At 35.0% G+C, this 20,033-nt stretch overlaps 1 protein-coding gene across 2 annotated transcripts in view; it reads right to left on the bottom strand.

The window, feature by feature from the left end:
• Nucleotides 1-20,033, bottom strand: part of IMMP2L (inner mitochondrial membrane peptidase subunit 2) — a 477,239-nt gene that overhangs the window by 210,052 nt on the left and 247,154 nt on the right. The window contains exon 5 of one of the 2 annotated variants that reach the window (XM_075727618.1): nucleotides 18,675-18,684. The exons of the other annotated variant lie outside the window; for it this stretch is intronic. Within the exon in view, the coding sequence (XP_075583733.1) occupies nucleotides 18,675-18,684 (10 nt within the window). The remainder of the gene's footprint in view (nucleotides 1-18,674; nucleotides 18,685-20,033) is intronic. 2 annotated transcript variants of the gene reach the window in all.

Genomic DNA, 20,033 nt, shown 5'->3' with positions numbered 1-20,033 from the left:
ATCTTGTAAACAACAAAAAAAACCTTTGCCAGCTATAATATATGTATTACTTCTACTATTATAATAGTTGCTTTCTAGTCACTCCTTACTTTGCGTACAATTCTGAAATAACAAACACTAGCAGCAAGTAATATTACAGTAAGCAAACTGTCACAGTATTTTTAGGACATATTTGGTCTGCAAATTTCACAAACTAGCTGTTGCAATCAGCATAGAGGCATTGCAGCTGTCACCACCTTTGAATCTGCTTAATAATTATCCTCTAAAGAATACACAAATAAACCAGCACCAGTAATTAACCATAAAATCCCCATGCAAAGAGAGCTATTCAAAATGCATCTACAGTATTCTGCAAGCACTGCTGTAACTACTGACTGAATAGAGACTCTTCCAAAAGCAAAAAAGCATTAAATACTTATCTCAAATTTCCCATATGCAACTCATTCTCTTAGGAAATTTTCCTTTTTTTTTTTTTCCTTTTTAAAGAACGTAAGATCATGTGTATTGGTAATATAATTCTTTTGTTTGCTCAATTTAGAATTTTTTTTTTTTTACTTTTGAACTGCACCTGTTATTTGACATGCTGCTGTGGCAAAAATCTGTGCAGAGAAATGTTGTAAAAGGCATGCCCAACATGAAAGACAAAGAATGGTCTAAAATGGAAAGTCAATGACAACAGTCTGACTCCATAAAAAATAATTTTGGGTTGAGGCAGGGAAGGATGGAGGAAAGTCAAAGCTTTTTATGTATTTTTCTCTTAGACCTGAGAACGAACAGGTGGGATGCTTAAAGAATCTTATTATAGCTAATGAAGACCTTCATGAAGACTCTCAGGGTCAACTGAAATAGCAATCTGCTTGAAAAAAAAAAGCATTTGCCCCCCCTTTTTTCCCCATTCTATATATATCTGTGGATCTGAAGACTGTTTCTTCTGTACCTGTTTAACCAGGAAAGAATTATATGTAAAATATATTCAGCAGTGATAATGAAGAAACTAAACCGAAAAAGTAGGGTATGATGTTACAGAGATATCATATCACAACTTTAGGTCAGGAGATGACTGAGGTTATGAACTGAAAGTCATTGAAATGCCCATGATATTTTGGCAAATTTCAACATTTCAAAGGGAATTATTTAGAAATGTTTAAATTATCTTACCTGAGAGTTTCAGGGTCTAGCCCAACTCTTTTTTAATTCAGTAACATATGTGAGAGAGAGTCCATGTGCAATGAATACATGGCTTGAAAAAACACTGACACAGTAAATGTCAATCTTCAAATAATAATGCCTCCAGCTACTCAGGCAATACACATCTAAAATAGAAGAGTGTCGTGGTTTAGCCGAAACCAGGACAAAGAGTTAACCGTATTGTGAAAACACCTGAATTCACAGGTAAGACTACTATTTTGATGTTATAATTTGCACCCATATGAACATTATTTGTCATGGAAATAAACAAGATTTCAGTGTCTTTATTTTCACATTTCAACACCTATGATAGTTATGTCTTTTATATATTTATAATGTATTTGGGGGGTTTTTTTGATACAATGAGGCTTACCACACAATATGATCCCACTAAAGACTTGCACTGTATTACATCAGTTACTTCATTACTTTTAGAGACCAAACCCACTTTATTTTTCTATTTGTACCGCAACATCAATCATTTAAAGTGTATTTTCAATTGTGTTTATATTATGAGACATACAAAGCACATGAGGAAATATATTGTAAATAAATTATTACTACATTATTAGATAGCAATAAAGGTTGAAGTCAAGGAAGGAAAAAACCCAAAGCACATTACTCTCTGATGGTGAGACTGCAGCAAACCCCAAACCACTTAATCTACAGAGACAGGACAAATGTCAAAGCAAATTCCTGAGCAGGACTATATAGCTCCAGGGAAAGATAATGGCATACTGTGCTCTTCAGCTTCTTAGGTCACAGCCTGGCACCAGGCTCAGATCATTCCTCTTTTATGCAATGATCCACTGCTTGCATATGCAGACGTCAGAGTTGTTCGTTAAAAGCACATGAGGAATGCTGGTAATAAAGCTCACCACTTTCACTTCTCATAGCATTATCAGTAGCTCACAGTGCAAGCCAAATGGTTTCTATCATGTATGAAAACTGACCACTAGCCAATGGTACAGGCACAAACTATAAATGTTTGAGCAGGTATGAAACTGCTACTGAAAAGGGGAACATAGATTCACCCAGGACATCTGATGGCTGCCTAGTGGCCCATGCGAAATGAGCACTTGACACACTTTTTCCTGGTGGACAGATAAGAAGTAATACCCATGGAAATCAGTAACCTAGGCAGTAAAGCCAAAAAGAATGAAAAATTCTGTCTTTCTCATAGCGCCTAAAAGTTGACACGTTACTGGAATACAGAATAGAAACATGCACCAAAGACAACACTATTGGAAAATCCCAACTTCAGTGTTAATCAGTGGATGCACTTACAGGCACACTACCTTCACATTCAAATTAGAGGGGGGAAGCAGCTCATTTTTGCTGCTGCTAGAGTACAGCTCAGTACAGAGAATTTTCACAAAAGTGTCTACTGATTTCAACACTAAAGTATGCTCCTGAGAGGCACTAGAAAGAAGTGTTTATCTGCTAGCGAGACCTCTATAAAATATGTTATATACACCAAAGAAAATAACTTTTCCACAACTATCAAAATTCTTGAAAGAGCATTTCTGGCAGTTTCTAAACACAGTTATACTGGCCAGAGTTTCATAAAATAGGATTCATGACCCAGCACACACCTGACAGCTGTTGTTACCACCACTGCTGCTAAGGCTGTTAACTGCTGTCATTTTCAATGGCAGTAAATCCCTAATTAGGAGAATCCTTGATAGGAAACTGTATGGGCCTGCTCTCAGAATATAGCAATACACTTTGAACAAGCCATGATAATAAAAACTAAAAAAAGAAATTAACATAAGCACTGGTGCGATGAAGTAGATGAAGATTTTTGCCAGCCAGCAGCTAGCCAAACCAAGCAAAGCACAAGGTGTGGTGGAAAGGCCATATGCTAACTAACAGGAAGGATGTTGGGAAAGGAATACAGGAAAAGGCATAACGGCCACCAAAGTCTTCAAAATCATCGGTGGCTTTTAAAAAATACTATATATTTTTTAAAGATTATAGCGTATCACATATATTTTGTATCTACAGTTAAATAAGAGCTAGAAAAAGGAACTGGAAGAAGGGCTCCTCTAGACTGGATACTAACCCCAAAGAACAAGCTGGTTGAGAATGTGATTGCAGGTGGAAGGCAACTTGGGTGAGACTGATGATTAATTTACAGAATTCACATTCCTTTAAAAGGGGAGAGATAAACAGGAAAATAAAACAATGAACTTCAAGAAGGCAAACAAATTTGGATGAAACACTTGAAAGACAGAAAAAAGAAGTTAAGAATAGAGGGTCAAAGAGCAATTTTTTCTGATGGAGAGAAAGGCTGGAATTCCACTAAATCAGAGCTTTCATTGATCTTAAACAAGAATAAAGTATGACAAATAGAAAGGAACATACAGTGACAAAATAAGAAAAGCCAACACACATTATAGAATACAAATAAGAAAAAGAAACAAGATTAACATGGAAAAAAACCCCTGTAAACACACTAGCAGTGAGAGAAAGACAAACAAAATATTGACCTGCCATTCAATAGAGAGGAAAGGCTATTGACAGAGAGTGCTGGGAAAGGGCCAATGTATTTAATAACCTTTTCCACCAGTTGTCACTAAAACAGTCAGTCACAAGCAAATGGCCAACTCAGTTTCTACCAAAGACAAAAGAGAGCTCAACTTTTAACACTGGTCAAGCTGATCTGAAGATGTGGGCTAGAATCATGACTGTCTGGACAGTCTTTGTAGTCACTCAACCTCCTAAGAAAGGAAGGTTAGTGATATAAAGGCCGTTGGTAAATTTGAAAGAGAATTGAGTGGAAGTGTAGTTGGGATTTGAGTGTGAATATTTGGGGAGACTTCTTTTTTTTTGCTTTATGTAGTAGGGTACTAACACTCTTTATTAATTACAGGCCAATGTCCAAATCAACAATAAGGCAATGAAGAAGAGTTGAGCCATTCTAAAGCTTCAGTGAGGAGCATCTGTTCACAAGAAACGTCTTTGCTATCACAGAAGCTGTCAACTGAGCTGAATCAGATTAATTCAACACATGATTTTAAAAAACATTTTTAAAATGGTTGTTTCTTGTCATCAGAACTCAGTAGATGTTATAATGAAAGAAAAAAACCATTATTTATCTCCCTCAAATCCAGAGTGTAAGAAGAAAAATTCTTTACAGAGCAATCATTCAGATTCACTATTCAATTTTTACCATAATTTCTCTTCTTTGTTCCTTCCTCGTTCTTTATCACAGGTTGTCCATATACAAATTAGTGGTGATAATACAAGTGACATAATGAAGACAAAATGAAATCAATCTTAAGATACCCAGGATCATGGGATCCACTGAATAAATAGTACTCCAAGTAGAGGTCTAAATCTCCACTTCTTCTTACTCTTCAGAGTAAAAAGCAAAAAAAAAAAAAAAAAAATCACTGAGAGAAGACATGAGACAAAAGACTTTAGAGGTAAATACACCCATCTAAACACAAGAGTTCAGAGCTGATTCTGAAATCAGACAGAACAATAAAGCCTAAGGACTCTAACTCCAAGACAACAAGAGCTCAGTCTCCTCAGGAAGGAGCTGCAAACATGAACACTGAGCACATGAGATTTGCAGGGAATCCTTAAATATAAAAGGTCTTTATGTTACAATATCATAATCAGACATCTATTATGTTGGCAGCTGCAAAATTTTTGTTTGTTTAGTGAATGAAATTACACTATAAATATCGCCCCCCATTTTTTTTTTAATTATTAAAACCAATAAATTTTAAATCAGGAGAAACAGAACATTTTTTCATAAATTTTATAAAGAATAAAGATCAAAAAGAAACTCATGATTAATCTACAATCTATATAAATGAACAGTCTGCATTATACATTACTTGTATCACCCTCAAATAAGAAATACACTGTGTGGGCTTTGCAGTTAGAAAGAAACACCTATTTCTAAATTTGACTTGTGTGACACAGTGTTTTGCAGTAGAAAAAGTATGCATGTAGACTAAGTAAAAGGGACCATTAATGAGTACTTACAGTTAGGAAGTAGATATTTAGCTTTCAGCTAATAACACTGTTGTCTAGGTTGAGTCAGACTGAAAATGACTTTTTTTAACATTGGAAAATTTAATTAACATTTTGCAGTCATTACGCTGTTCTGCTGTAAGTTGATTTTCTTGATCAAGCTGTTAGTTGCTTTAAAAGCCTAAGATATCCTCAACTACTACACACAGCATAGAACATGAATCATATTCCTGACATTTTCAAATCTGGGTGGGTCTGTTTTGTTTTGTAAATATGTGCTGTATCAAATGCATGTGCTTCAGATTGATTTAGAAAATCACCAGAAGGATACTGAAAAATCACAGAAGAAAGAAAAGGAAAACCGTATGAAATTGGAGAATCATAAGATGTAATTGAGGCCAGAAGCAGAAGCCATTAATTTCACAAGAGAGCTTTGGATGATATAAAAACCCACTTCAGATGCATTAGTTGGATATCATTTTCCGTTTCAGTAAGAGTAAGATCAAATCAAGGCAGCCTCATAGTAAAAGGAATCCTACAGTTACACTCTGCAAAGAGGGGTCATTTTAATTTCAGGGTCTTTTATTACACAGCAAGATAACTGATTGAACTGTGAAATAACATTTACAGCATAAATAAATTCTGATGTCCTCTCTTTAATGCATTTAGAAACTACAGAAGTATTTTTGGGTTTGTGTTTGCAAGAATTATGATGATTCTTCAATTACTTTTACATAACTTCAAAATATTTATATGAAGACTGTCTTATTGCTAAACCTTCTGCCACTGCTAAATTTTGCACTTATTATCAAATTAACTTTTTAAGGGTTGTGACGATTTAATAATTTCAGGGGTTCAAAGCATTTGACCACGAATGAACTTGTTTGCTATAAACCCATTACTTTTTTCTTACCTCTGGAAGCCTTTTTCTAGAACAAAATATTGTTGTAATTCAAAGCAAAAAAGTGGAAAATGATGGGCATTTCTACTATAGAAAAAATTACTTAAAATAGGAAACTATACTTCTTACAGCCTTCAGAGGAACTGTTAACAGAAAGACAGCTTGATACCTGCAGAAGAGTAATGTTTCCAAAACCCCGGCAAGTAGCTTTGACTTAACATGCAACTCGTACTAATACATCTACAAAGGTGGTTTCAGTAAGCACAGATGTTTTAGTGTTTATAATGTGCAAAGATTCTGAAGAGCTCAGAGATACTATGCTGATTTAGTTTTTGAACGCATATTCTTTTAATAGAAGATGGTACTGCTTTGGTTTAATTTTCAGAGCTCCCTTTTTGCCAAGGACATCAAATTAAACAAATAGATGGTAAATGTTTCAAGGGCAACAGGTACTTGTACTATTTCTATTATTAAGATACAAAAAAACATTTTTTAAAATAACAAATGCAAGAGCCTGCTTAAACTGGTGAAGACAATACCACCAGGAAATATTCAGGCCTTAAATGACAAATAATCAGCACCATCTATGCTTTCTCCTTCTTACAGGCTGGTTGAAATCCTATTGTCCACAGTTATAAACCCATTGGGTATCAGCTATTTGTCTGATTATCCAATGCCTAAGTTTTTTTAAAAAATATTTTCTTAGATGGATACCTTAAAAATAAAACGACAAACCAAGCTCCACCTAGTGTAAATTTGAGCATCTCTGTGATGTAGCTGAATTGCAAGGTCTGTATTAATCTACATCAGTGGAGATCTAGCTTAAATAGTATAATTTTACTGAAATAGTTTAATTTTATATATGGAGGTTTTTTTCTAAAATACTATAATTTTACGCAGCTGTATAAAGTGTTAACAAGGTTAGCTAAATTGTAAATTAACACACAGTTTGTAAATTAATTAAACTGTAAATTAACACACAGCTTCAGTTCAACTAAACTAGCATTCATTCATAGAAAATCTGAAGTGTGTGTTGATGATACTCTCATTCTGGCTAAACTGTGTATTACATTCAGGCCTGGTAATGAAATTTTTGGGAAGGTGAAGTGTTATTTATTCACACTCAAAGAAAATGAAACTGAATCACCTTTATCCCAAGACTCTGGAGTTCCTGCCTCTAAATTTATAATTCACCTGAAGACAATACACAGCTTTTTGGAATGGAAAAACTCCCAAGTTTGTCTGATGATGATGATAATGATAGAAATCAGTGTGTACTGTAATGGTTTAGCATCAGTGAGGCTCCACCCCTCTCCAGCTACAACCCCACTAGTCTGCACTAGGATACTGATCCCAGATATTTTTGGCAGGTATTACACTTCTCAGAGACTTTGCTGAAAACCTCAATGCATCAAACATACTCTATTGTTTTTATTTTTAAGGTCTTAGCCAAGTATGTGGAACACCTCTCACAAAAGATTATCTATTAATGAATGAATATCTGCTGAGACACTACGCTGTATGCCAGCAGCTTAACAGTTCTGAATGTACTTAGCAAGAAACATCTTGACACTTTTATTTACATGCTACCAAAAATACCTTCAGGAAAATACATAAACATTAAATGAAATGCAAATTTGGCATCTGTCAGTTCAAACTTACCCACTGCAACTTTGATTCACACAAGTTGGCTGAACTGAATATTCTCAACCCAAGCAATCTCATCTTTAGTCATAGACTCATTCACACCTCACCCTCAGTGCCAAACCACCACTGACTAAGGGACAGATTCGTCTACCAGAAGAATAGCAGATTGTAGGAATGAGGTTAAATATGTTTTGCTGTTACCATAAGTACTTACAACTAACAGAACAAGGAATATATTTATTTTGCAATTGAGAAGGAATATTTCTGGACTACAGCAGTTAGTTATTATCCAGGTGAGAGAAGTAAAAGTAAAATACTGTGAACAAAAGAGTTAGTAGATATATTATTTTTAGTTTAGCAAAGAAGACCAAAGAGGCATTTCCAAACTTTTGGCGCAGGCATAACACTGCCGTATGTAGATCAGCTATTGTGTTTCAATCACAAGACTAGCAATAATGGTAAATATATTTAGATTTTAATTAAACTTTCCATTGACTTGAGCATATATCATTAACAGTATTTAAATTTCTTAAGTCCCATAATATTTATACATCTTCACCACTCTTCCTTTAAGCCATAAAGAACTACTCATAATCAGTGCTTTTCCCCCAAGGAAAGTACTATCTGTATTATAAACAACTCTGATTATATTCCCTATGTAATTACCATCTACACTTCAGGATTATTGTGGCTAGACTGGATCAAATTATTAACATATGCTAGCTCTGACATCTTTATTATCTCCAAACATATTACCGAACTTTGAAATAAGAATTCCTGTTTCCTGCTTTAACGCAACTTGTTTTCTCCATCTGTCTGTAGTGATGCTTATATGTCTTCATTTGAAATAATCCAATTATATTTTAATGCTACCCTAAAGACTTTTTAATCTTTTCAGTTCTCTATGTGATGATTAACTATTTCACTGGGTTATAACACATTTCCAATGTTTTCACTGTAGATTTTTAAGTGAAAATTCTACTCTAGTCCAGTTTAAATTTGCATGTAGAAATCATTACTCCTTCAAAAACACCCAAATATCATAAAGAACTGTTTATATTTTAAAATTATATTTTAATAGAATGCATCCGTTATTGCAAAAAACTCCCTCCTATCAGGAGCATTACATTCTTCTTTTTTAATGTTTTGATCTCAGGACCACCTAACTATGCATGCCCAGAAATTAATCTTGATTTATGCTCTGGAATTCTCAAAGTCATTTCACTTGGCTATAGGAAAACACATGGCAATTCCCAGTGAAGTTTCCCCTACTGCCCCTTTAAGCCTAGGGGGCAATCCAAAGGCAGCACTCATTTTTTGAATCAGGATAGCTGCATTTACAATTCTTAACATTGAAGGGCTGAGATCTGTTATCCACTTGTTAAACCACTTATGCTTAAGAGTAACATAATTAAGCCCAAACTTAAAAAAAAAAAAGCAACTCATCAATGACAGAACAGTCACTAATCAGAAGAGAATATGATAATCTCCTCTGCTATTCTATTTATGCAGAAGAAGAAAGGATGAAACTCAGTGGTAACCTTTTTATTTGTAGTTCCTAGTCTACTGTTAATTACTCCTTCTGGTAATTAAGCTGTAGTAAGCAAGCAAAATAAAGCATTTTTTAAAAAAATGGATTCTTAAACTTAGAGATCCAGGTTTAGCAGTGCCTTTGTGATTTCTCAAGGAAGATTTGATTAGATAGTATTGCTGAATTAAGGAGGACCACCTGCCAAACAAACCCAATTTTTACTAAGTGTTAGTTCTACATGAAACTCTGCAGTAGTCACAGAATCAAAAATGTTGACCAGCTTAGAGAAATACCATCTGAGGTTCAGAAGCTGAACCTAACACAGTTACACATATGGAATTCTATTAGGAGTGAAAGATGTCTAAAATTTCCCAACATGATTCTTGCATTTTCTAAGGCAGTTACTCACTGACCAGCCATTCTAAAACACATCATGAAGCCATTCTCTACAGAGATTGAATTGTTTGATCAAATGGCTAAACCAAATTATGTGGCAAACATAATTGGACTATACTTTTGTTGAAACTACTTGTATTCTGAGTCGAAGCTTTATTTTTCCCTCACAACTATAATGTACCAGAGAGCACAGCTGGATACTTAAGATCTAAAAAGAACACCAAAAGGCAAAGGTTGAACTGATTTGTCAGGGTAAATGCAACAAAGAGGAATACTGCTCCTACTGCAAGTAACTATGAAGAGAGTCTTCCGAAAAGGAAGAAGAGATGCCTGCTGCAAACACATTTTTGCGTCTTTCTCAAATATAAAGAAGGTACCAATACTGTATTATGCTGTTAGACAAACATCTTACTAGATCTTAACAACAGCTAGTGGGCCCCAATGTACCCAATACTTGCCTTACATCAACAACTTATTGACCTACTGAAGTCAATTAAAATTCTCATGTGCTTAAGGGTAGATAAATTGGTTTAATCTCTTACCAAATCATAACTTTAATTAAGATATTCTTTATACAATCCCCCTAGTATCTTTTTTCATGTGCAGTCCCAGTGACTTCCATTAACTCATACTAAAATATCTGTATAAAAGCCACATGAAAATTCTCCCTAAGGATCTAACTACTTTTAAAGCAAAGCAATGCATTCTGTACATAAATAATTTTTTCCTATTCCCCATCTTATAATCTTTGTCTCTGTGTAGGGAGGCAACAGTGTTTTTCACTGTTGGGAAAGTACTAGCATACTGAGTGCATATTTGATTAATGCACATGAAATGAATGCTGTCTTTTTTCTACATTACTTCCTTTTCCCAGTACATCCTTTTACAATTGTGTCTATAGAGCAGGCCTTTTTGAAAAGAGGTGCTTAAAATCTGAATAGAAAAAATAGAATCATACATATTACAGATAAAAAATGCCTAGTAGGCCAACTATTCTGTCTCTGCACTAAAGCAAGATTGTTCTCCACGGTACATTTTCTAGTACTTTACCAGTGAAGTTTTTAATGTACTAAACAATAGGACTTTTACCATTCCTCTTGGGAGATTATTTCCACTTAATATATATTTCTGAAGAAGCTTTTTCCAAGATTTTACCTACATTTTCTGTCTTTTAATTTTACCATATAATGTCCTATATGGGAACACCCTACATATTCCTTCCTGTCTTTGATCTTTATATATGTACAAAATATTTCACAGGTCATCTTCCTCAACCCTCTCCTAATCTCTTAGCTGATATATAAACATCTACTTCATTAAAGAAAATAAAGAGAGTTCATATAGAAATATAATTTGAACATATATATAATTTGAACACACATAATTTTAACATTATATATATACAGACACATATATAAACACACACATATAAACATATGAATATATAATACAAACATGTATGTAATGTTTCCTTCTTAAAACAAAACTTCCATTGTCCTCACTTTTGTTCATCATAGAATCATCCTCAACAACCTTTTGGGATATTGATTTATATATGTTTGTATGCCATTGCATCTACAGTCTAATAGTAAATGTCTTGATTTCTGCCACGCAACAGTGAAAATTTGTGTCTATTAGACCTACATAACAATGCAGCATCTACAAAATACCAAATTATAAACTACCTCCATTATATAGTAGTCTGGAATCATAACAGATTTTGCCACAAAAGACAACTTTTTCTTTTTTCTTTTATTCTCATTATGGAACAAGTGTAATCTCACTTTTAAATGTTAATAGCATCATTAAAAAAAAAAAGATAGCATCATTAAAAAAAATTAAAAAAAGATTCCACAACTTAATGAATTTAGAGTTTTGTTACTGACTCCTGTGCTATCACATAAGCTAATTCAGGAAATGTAGTCTAGCTTAAACCACTCACTGAAAGCTTAAGAGTGTGTTAGGCAGAAAACTGTCAGATATAATTTAGATAAAGCTGATTCTACATTGAGGAGAGGTAGCTATATTAGAAGCAAGCTCAGGGGTCAGGTAGTCCTGTTTTCTACCGTTCATTTAATGAAATTATAACAACTGTAGCAATTAATCCTAAATCATTAAAAAGTTGATGACTTAGTCTCATTAAGTATCAGCAAGTATATACATGGTACTCTAAAGAATAAATACAGAATTACTAGACATACAAACACAGAATTCAAGATCCACATTTCTGATATGCACATACAAATACCTGGTATTACAGGAATATTTGCTTTGGAAATAACACAAGGACAAACTTTTTATGCACATTTCTATGTATTCTTATACTTATCCTGGCCAAACCCAGACTATGCAAATTCATACAAAACAAGTAGGTAAGAGTTCTTAGAGACATCTAATAATTTAACTATTCCTTTTCCTCTTCAAGAAGCATTTACTATTGATGGTTACATTAGGTCAAATTAGGGTAATTTTCTTCTTTCCTTAAAAAAATATTCTATCAACCTTGTTTGTCAATCAAACTCTTACAATTGCCATTTCACAGTTCTGTTTAATAGCTCAAGCCTGCTAGAAGTTAGTGTCAGATACATTTCTAATCCTGTGCAGAATTCTGGAGATCCCTCATAGCACATAGGAGTAAAAAATTCACAACAGCATCTACCTGTGGAACAGGTTCTGTACAGTATTAGCCTGATAGATAAATTGCAAATTACCTGGTACAAAGCCAGGCCTGAACAACACAATCTTTAGCAGACAGAAAACACATGGTTTACTCAACTATGACAATTACCACACATTGATCCACTACATGACTGATCTTATGTCTAGTTAAATATTTCTGGATTTCAAGCAATAAGGGAAGTGAATAATTACAATATCAAAATCTATGGAGGCTTAAAACACTTAAAAACTACTTTATAACGTCACATTTGGTATCCAAAACTTAAAGTCTTTACAGCTTCTGATGTAAAGTGATCTAAAGGCATTTCAATTTTAGAGTGAAATGAGATGTCATCTATGGATCTTTAGTATCAGCAAGAATCAATGAAGTGGCAATTTGCAGTAATAGGCAAAACCTAAATATGGCACACCTGGGAAAGAAGCAGCTACAAGGACTACAGCACACTCAGCCCAACTGTCTTTATTCCAACAAAGGCTGCATTAAGTCAAGCTCTCTCACTCCGTTAAAGTTTTAACATGCAATAAAATTAACGTTCCTCTACATATTGATTTTTCACTTCATAAAAGTGTAACACTCTGCAAAAGAAAATTCAACTCATCTCAAGTTTTTGTATTTGTTTCTTTCTTTGGCCTAATTTCAACTGGCAGCCAAAATGCCCTGTTCCCAAGGCTGTCTCAATGCCACTGATCCCTCTGCCCAGATAAAGTAACACATTGCAACCGCCGTGTTATTGTCACATGCAAAACCCAACAGCAAAACTCCTACTTTCAGCGACATGAAGTCAGTCCAAATGCACTGGATAGCTTCACTGGGGTCCACTAAAACTGCTTTAAGCCCAGGATTCCCCACTCCAGTTTAACACCAGTGAATTTCAATTACCTATTGAAAAGGAAGAAATCATAACTTATCCAGACAGAAGAGCTAGTTCTTGTCAGTTTTCTGCCTTTTGAACAATACTGAACTATTCATAGAACCATAGAATCATAGAATCGTTTAGGTTGGAAAAGACCTTTAAGATCATCCAGTCCAACCATTAACCTACACTACCAAGTCCACACTAAACCAATCAAGGGTAGACTAGATTAAACCATGTCCCAAAGTGCCACATCTACCCATTTTTTGAACACTTCCAGGGATGATGACTCCACCACCTCTCTGGGCAGCCTGTTCCAATGCTTGACCACCCTTTCCAAGAAGAAATTTTTCATAATTTCCAACCTAAACCTCCCCTGGTGCAGCTTAAGCCCATTTCCTCTTGTCCTATCGCTAACTACTTGGGAGAAGAGACCAACACCCACCTCACTACAACCTCCTTTCAGGTAGTTGATAACCAGGGACCTTTAGATTGTATGTGTTTTGGAGAGTTTTGGAATATAAAACAGGGCAAGACAGTAAAAGTAGGATATTAAGCCTGGAGTATCAGCAAAGAGATCAAGTAACTACAATAAATTCAGAAATCTGCCTTGAGATGAAAGACATCCCACCATTAAACATAAGCAGTGAGATCCTTGGAAAGATTCCTTCAATGGAGGGTACATCTAGAAACAAAACACAAAACCTTTGCCTCTATTGTAAGAGACATGGAAGATTATCAACCCCACTTTGGTACATTCAAATACAAGCTAACTAACAGCTGCTTTGTAATGAAACCCAGGCACTACATAAAAATGTAAAAAAATATATAGCTGGTTTGAATTTTATCACATTTGGCCAAAACTATTTGCCAAATTTGACACAAAGGAAGTGTTAAAAATTATTTCCTCTATCTCTCTTAATCTTTCATAAAATTATTTTTTATGGTATAAATTTTCTGTCTTAAGAAATCCATAATATAATTTCTATTACCATCTTTGCAAAACTTCCCTTTATGACAGTTTGCTTGGCTTCTACAGAGTTTGTGTGGCCTGTTTTTTCCATTTGAATCTTAGTGAAAGGTGCACTTTAGAACTAAATTGTTTGCATTTCATGTTTTCCTTCCTCTATATAATTGTTTATGATGATTCATTTAGCATTGATTTTAACAAAAGCAAGACCAGCAACAATATAATTAGAAATGCTTAAATTTATACACATCTTAGAAACCAATTTGCAGAGAAATAAAACTGGAAGAAAAGATTATTTCTATGTTACAGATTAAAAATTTAAACATCCAAACTGATTAAGACATCAACAATAGCTGACACCTCACATGGTGTGCATAAGGACATTTGACCAATGCTCTAAGTCTGCTGAGCTTGGTAGCAATAATGCAGGTGGTCACTGAAGTCTTATTCCCAATGGCTCAGCTTCTGTTACTATCACTGCTGGAAATATGAAATCAAAACACTAGGACAAGACCTTTAGACAAGTATACAAGGCTTTTCTCCGCTTCCATAAAGCAAAGTATGCTTCTCAGTGGTACATCTGTATTTGCCAGAGTTATCAACCTTAAGAATTTTTTTCAGTTGCCACAGAACAAACTTTATTGTTTTATGGTCTTGGTAATGTGGCACTGTGTTTTGCAATTCAATTGCTTAGCACCATCTGAACTGAAATCTTTCTTCGTTTAGTATAAAATTTTTTTGTCAGAAGCTTCTTATCAGCCTGTTGTTGAATTGCTTTTGTCCTTAGCAACCATAGCATTCACAGTTTTTTAATTATTTGTTTGGGTAGGCCGTAAATCACTGCAACAGATGTGGACAGGACAACCATCGTTTCCTTCCATGGTAAAGAAGAACTGACTGTGGCTAAACACTGTAATCTGTAGAATTTACATAAACACATTAATTAGCCTTCCTTTGTTTCTCTCCAAAACCATATTAAAATACCAGACACAGCTGCCTCTATAAGAGATTAAATTCATGTCCTTTCTAATTCATGATGTCACCCCAGTCACAAGCAATTTCCAGTAGTTTTACTTTCAAAAGAAAGACAACTAATGAAAACATCGCTATAAAATTTTACATGTGTAAGTTGTGCAGACATTCTACAAAAAATTTAGTATTCATTTGAGACCCCTTTCTCACACTGCTGGGCAAAGATATACAGGCCAGTATTCCTGAAGCTAAATCAAACTTCACTTGCAATAAAATAGGCAGCTATTATGACACAAGCTGAGAGCTTCAGCTTTTATTTCTATTAGAATATTGCTTTCTCACATACACATAACAAAATTATTTGACAGAATGTAATGCTTAAAGATGAGCCAAATCATTGGGATTTTACTTTTTCTGATAGGGGTGATCAGTACTAGCAGAAGATTTTATGACAATATATCATATGCAAAGTACCATATGAATTTATGGAATAAAGTAAATGGGTTGATGTGATGGCCAAAAGGGCCTTTCTGGTGTTTTACAGGAGACTGAAAATGAAAAGTCCTTCCTCTACCTGAAGAGTAATAGTAAAACTAGAAGAGTAAAAATGAGTAAAATTATAAGACCCTATGCTAGGAAATGTTGATGCAAGGAAGGCCAAGGACTGCAGCAGCAAGATCATGGAAAACTGTGAGTGTCTGGGAGCAGAATGAAAGGAGGAATGAGGAAAAAAGATTTACAGTAGTAAGCAGCTCTGAAGACTGCCGTGTAATATACACAAATTGTGGCTCCTGCATGAATCCCACTTTTTGACTCTTGAAAATGTAGATTGGTTTTGTGGACTGCTTCTGACAAATAAGAAAAAATTCAGTTATTTTAGTCTTACTGTTATGATTTCTGGCACATCACAGTCAATAAGCTTATATCTACAGCACTTCAACAGATGAGGACTAAAGGAAAAGGACAGAGACCACGTAGAAAGTTCATTGTCAAGAGACTGAACCCACATGATCTAGTCAATTCCATATCTACTATTTGTCTTGAAATTAATATAATTATCCTTATTTCTTACCTAATGTTAATGAGAACATTGCAGTTAGAATTAAATGCCACTTACACATTGTACAGCATTCTTGACCACAGTTAGAAAATTTTAAAGGTAAGAAAGCCATACTCTTGTGAACACTCACTTTTTCACCTATTCTAGTAAAATACTATTTTTTAAGAGAAACAAACAAGAGAATGTTCACAAGTGAGAAAGAGAATTAAAAAAAAAAATTAGTATTAACAAACTAATAATTAATCTGCATTTTTGGCATAACTTTAGCTTTTTAATCTAATGAACCAAAATCTCTTTGCCAATTAATAGTGACAGGCCCAGTACTGACAACACTTACAAAACAAAGGACCACTACACAAATATTATTCAGATCAATTTTTTTCCCAGACCAGGCCTTAAGTTTCTGTCTACAGAGAGTTATATTTGCATGTCTGTGCTCATAAACAAACCCTTAAAATGCATACAAAGTGTTTATTATACTATACACAAATGTTATATTCAATATTATCTTTCATTCCCACTACAGAATTGTGAGTCAGACCTTGCTCTGGAATGGACCCACCTCTCTGTGTAACCTCCAGAGACACAATATTGGCCAGCATTGATGTTTAATTAAACAATTAGCTCAGAGGTTTTGAATGCTTATCATAAACTAATGCTCATGATAAACTGACTTCACTGTGCTGCCAAAATAATTTTAAATACAGAAAGACAGCTCTAATAAAATATTAATTTTACAAATTCAAATGCATTGTAGCAAGGGAAAAAAAATTAAACAGCCTTGGTTACCCAGCCACATTACACCTACACACTTTAAACATATTTTAAATTACTAACTAGATCACTATAACTATGTAACCATAGAGGTCCAAAATGAGGACTGGGGCCCCTGAGCTAAACAGAGAAAGCATGCAGTGCTCTAAACAGCCTGTGAATTAAAGAAGCTGCTTTGTAAAAGACTCCTAACTGCATGCTAGATTTGTAGCAGTAACTGCATTAAGCAAACCTATCAACTGCAGTGAAGGTAGATGAATGTAAGAGTAGACTATTGCTCATGACATGAAATGTTGGCAATCTGCTCCAACTGGCCATGCTTCAGCAAAGCATTTAAGCATGTGCTAAAGGGCTCTCTTGGCTAGGAATACTTTCTTGAATTGAGCCTAAGTGCTTTGTGGATTTAGGGCCAGATAAGAACATGCATTATTCCTTTTTGTGCACAAAAATGTTCAAATACAGAGTGCTTAGAGAACTGATGCATTCAACTTCTCTATCATTTAAGAGAAAAAATACCAGGATGTACTTAGCAACTACAGGAATTCATGATTTTCATATGCATTGACAGTCACACCTGAAGTTGACTATGAACTTACTTGGTACAGACTGTTCTCTGCAAGGCTGGACTGATGAAGATGCAATGATGCATGTTGGAATGGGTGTATATTTATAAAAATGAATGTGAGAAGCATATTTTTATTATAAATAACCCCTTAGGAGTATGTACGGTTTGGTGGAAACTTTGAAATGCAGAAAACCATGCAAAGGCATCTTTGCCATTTTAAGGAAGTTTTTAGAGGAATCTACGTATTTCATATATACGTTCTTTATGCTGGTCTCTTCTCTGAAAGCAACAGTCCACGTACCTATCTTAGGGAGGAAGCTGTTCAGTGGTCATTACTATCTCATCTTTCTTCTAATAGAAAAATGCCAACAACTCTACCACCAATGCAAAAATATTCTGTAAAAAAACATAGAAAAGACTTATTTTTGTGTGTAGAGGTGTAATCAATTAAAAAAAGAAGATGATATCAAAGGGAACATGCATATCCATTTATTTTTTTAGTGTAACTCAATTATTAATTGAAAATAGATATACCATTTATCAGTTGTATAGACGCTGTGAGCTACTGAACAAATTGAATCTTTTTATTTGTTTACAGCCCTTAAGGAAGACTACATTTCTTATTATACATACCCTTGTATAGCCTGATTTTTTGTGCTTTGAAGGCTTAAGAGAGGAATTACTGCAATATACAACTTTCACTCAGAAAATCTGTCTTTCATGTCTTAGGAAATAAACCTCAGCTCCACTAAATATAATAATTAGAAGAAGTATAACCATTTACCTTCCTCTAATAAAAGAGACATGTTCCTAGTTCCTCCCACTTTACCTCTACCCTCCAGTATTTCTGGTACTGGGGGAAAAAAAGATTAAAAATTTTTAATTTAGAAAGAAAGAGCTTTTTGATTTCTAAGTCTAGTTTCCAGCTTTTACAATTATGTATTTTATATATTCCATGTGACAAAATGGTCAAGTTGCTTCCTAGTACTAAGACAAAGAACCAATCCAGCACATTTACTGACTAATCAAGAATCTCACTCCCAGATGGTTATTGTCTCTCATTTCCACAAAATAAGTCATCACTGCCAGCATATACACATTTGTTCTTCTGCTAACATTGTTCTACAGCTTAAACAGACATTCTCACTCTGCCAGTGCTTTTCTCCTTGAAAAGAATGAAAAGACAGTGCAATTTCTTTATTCTGCAAGATTAAATAATAAGAAGTTTTTTATAATACCTGTCTAAGACAGAGTCTCTATTTCCCCAACTTTAGCTACCCATCTTGCACCTCTTCCTTTTAGAATTCATGTTTCAATCATAAGTGACCAAAACTACAAACAGAATTCCAGATGAGATTCTGCTAGTACTGTGTACCTTGCCTTTAATATTTTCCTTGCACTCCTAAAAATGCTGTAATACATCCTGATATATCTTTACACTTGTCTTTTTTCATTGCCATGTCACATTTATGGCTTTAGTCACCCTGAGACTAATAAACCCAGATCTCTCTCTTCCTCTGACACTTTCAATTATAACTCCCAGCTTATAACAGAAAAATCTTATTAGTTCCTAATTAGACTTTGTGCTACACAATTTTGTTTCACTCACCCTTGCTTCTCTGACTTTCCTGGTCTGACTTTCCCATCTTCTTTTATCAGCCTTTATTTTTATACTCAGAGAAATATTTCCTACTGCCCCCAAGTTAAGCCACAGTTCAATATGAATGTCTTTCAGCAGTAGCATTGATCTGAATTAAACTAATACAAGAGGGGGAAAAAATGAGGTTTTTTCAGCCATATTGGCTCCCCTGTCCAGTTTATCATACAAGTTCTTCTGCCAACAGTCAAGATCAGGGTGAAAACATGCCCAGGGAATGATGATGTGCTTCTTTTAACAGCGATGTAATCTGCAGACACATCAGCCTGCTCCGGGGGCACTACCGTGTACTGCTTCACTAGCCTCAGCCTGTCTCACAGCTGATTGTCATGATCTTCTCTTCACTATTAGCCTTTACCTTTTCCTGGCTCCAGCACTTCTTGGCTCTACCACTCATTGCACTGCTTCAGGATGCTAAGAAAGCCGACCACCATTCACCTGTTGCCAGTATCAAATATCAGCATGCTGACAGGGATGAGCAAAGGGTCAGAGGAGGAGGAGGAGGAGGAGGAGGAGGAGGAGGAGGAGAAGGAGAAGGAGAAGGAGAAGGAGAGCCCATGGAGGGCTGCGGAAAGCAGTTGTGGATGGCAGAAGGCTGGAATGACTGCAGGCAGCAGGTTAATCTGCAAAGGTCATTTTACAGCCGAGTACTAGACTGGTAAGAGCTTGCTGCTCTCAGAGGACCAGATCTTTTTCTCCTTGTCCCGCACATATACCATGTGATGGGAACACTCAGCAAGGAGGAGAGGCATGAAGGCAGAACCATGCAGCTCTTTTGCATTGCTTCTCCTTTTCAGCTGTTTTATCTATTGACTTTTAATACAAACTAATAATCAGTAGTATTAATAA

This window comes from Pelecanus crispus, chromosome 1 (genome assembly GCF_030463565.1).
Source record: "Pelecanus crispus isolate bPelCri1 chromosome 1, bPelCri1.pri, whole genome shotgun sequence".
Classification (NCBI taxonomy): Eukaryota; Metazoa; Chordata; class Aves; order Pelecaniformes; family Pelecanidae; genus Pelecanus; species Pelecanus crispus.
The sequence above is the reverse complement of the archived record's forward strand: the minus strand, read 5'-3'. Positions and strand labels throughout refer to the sequence as shown.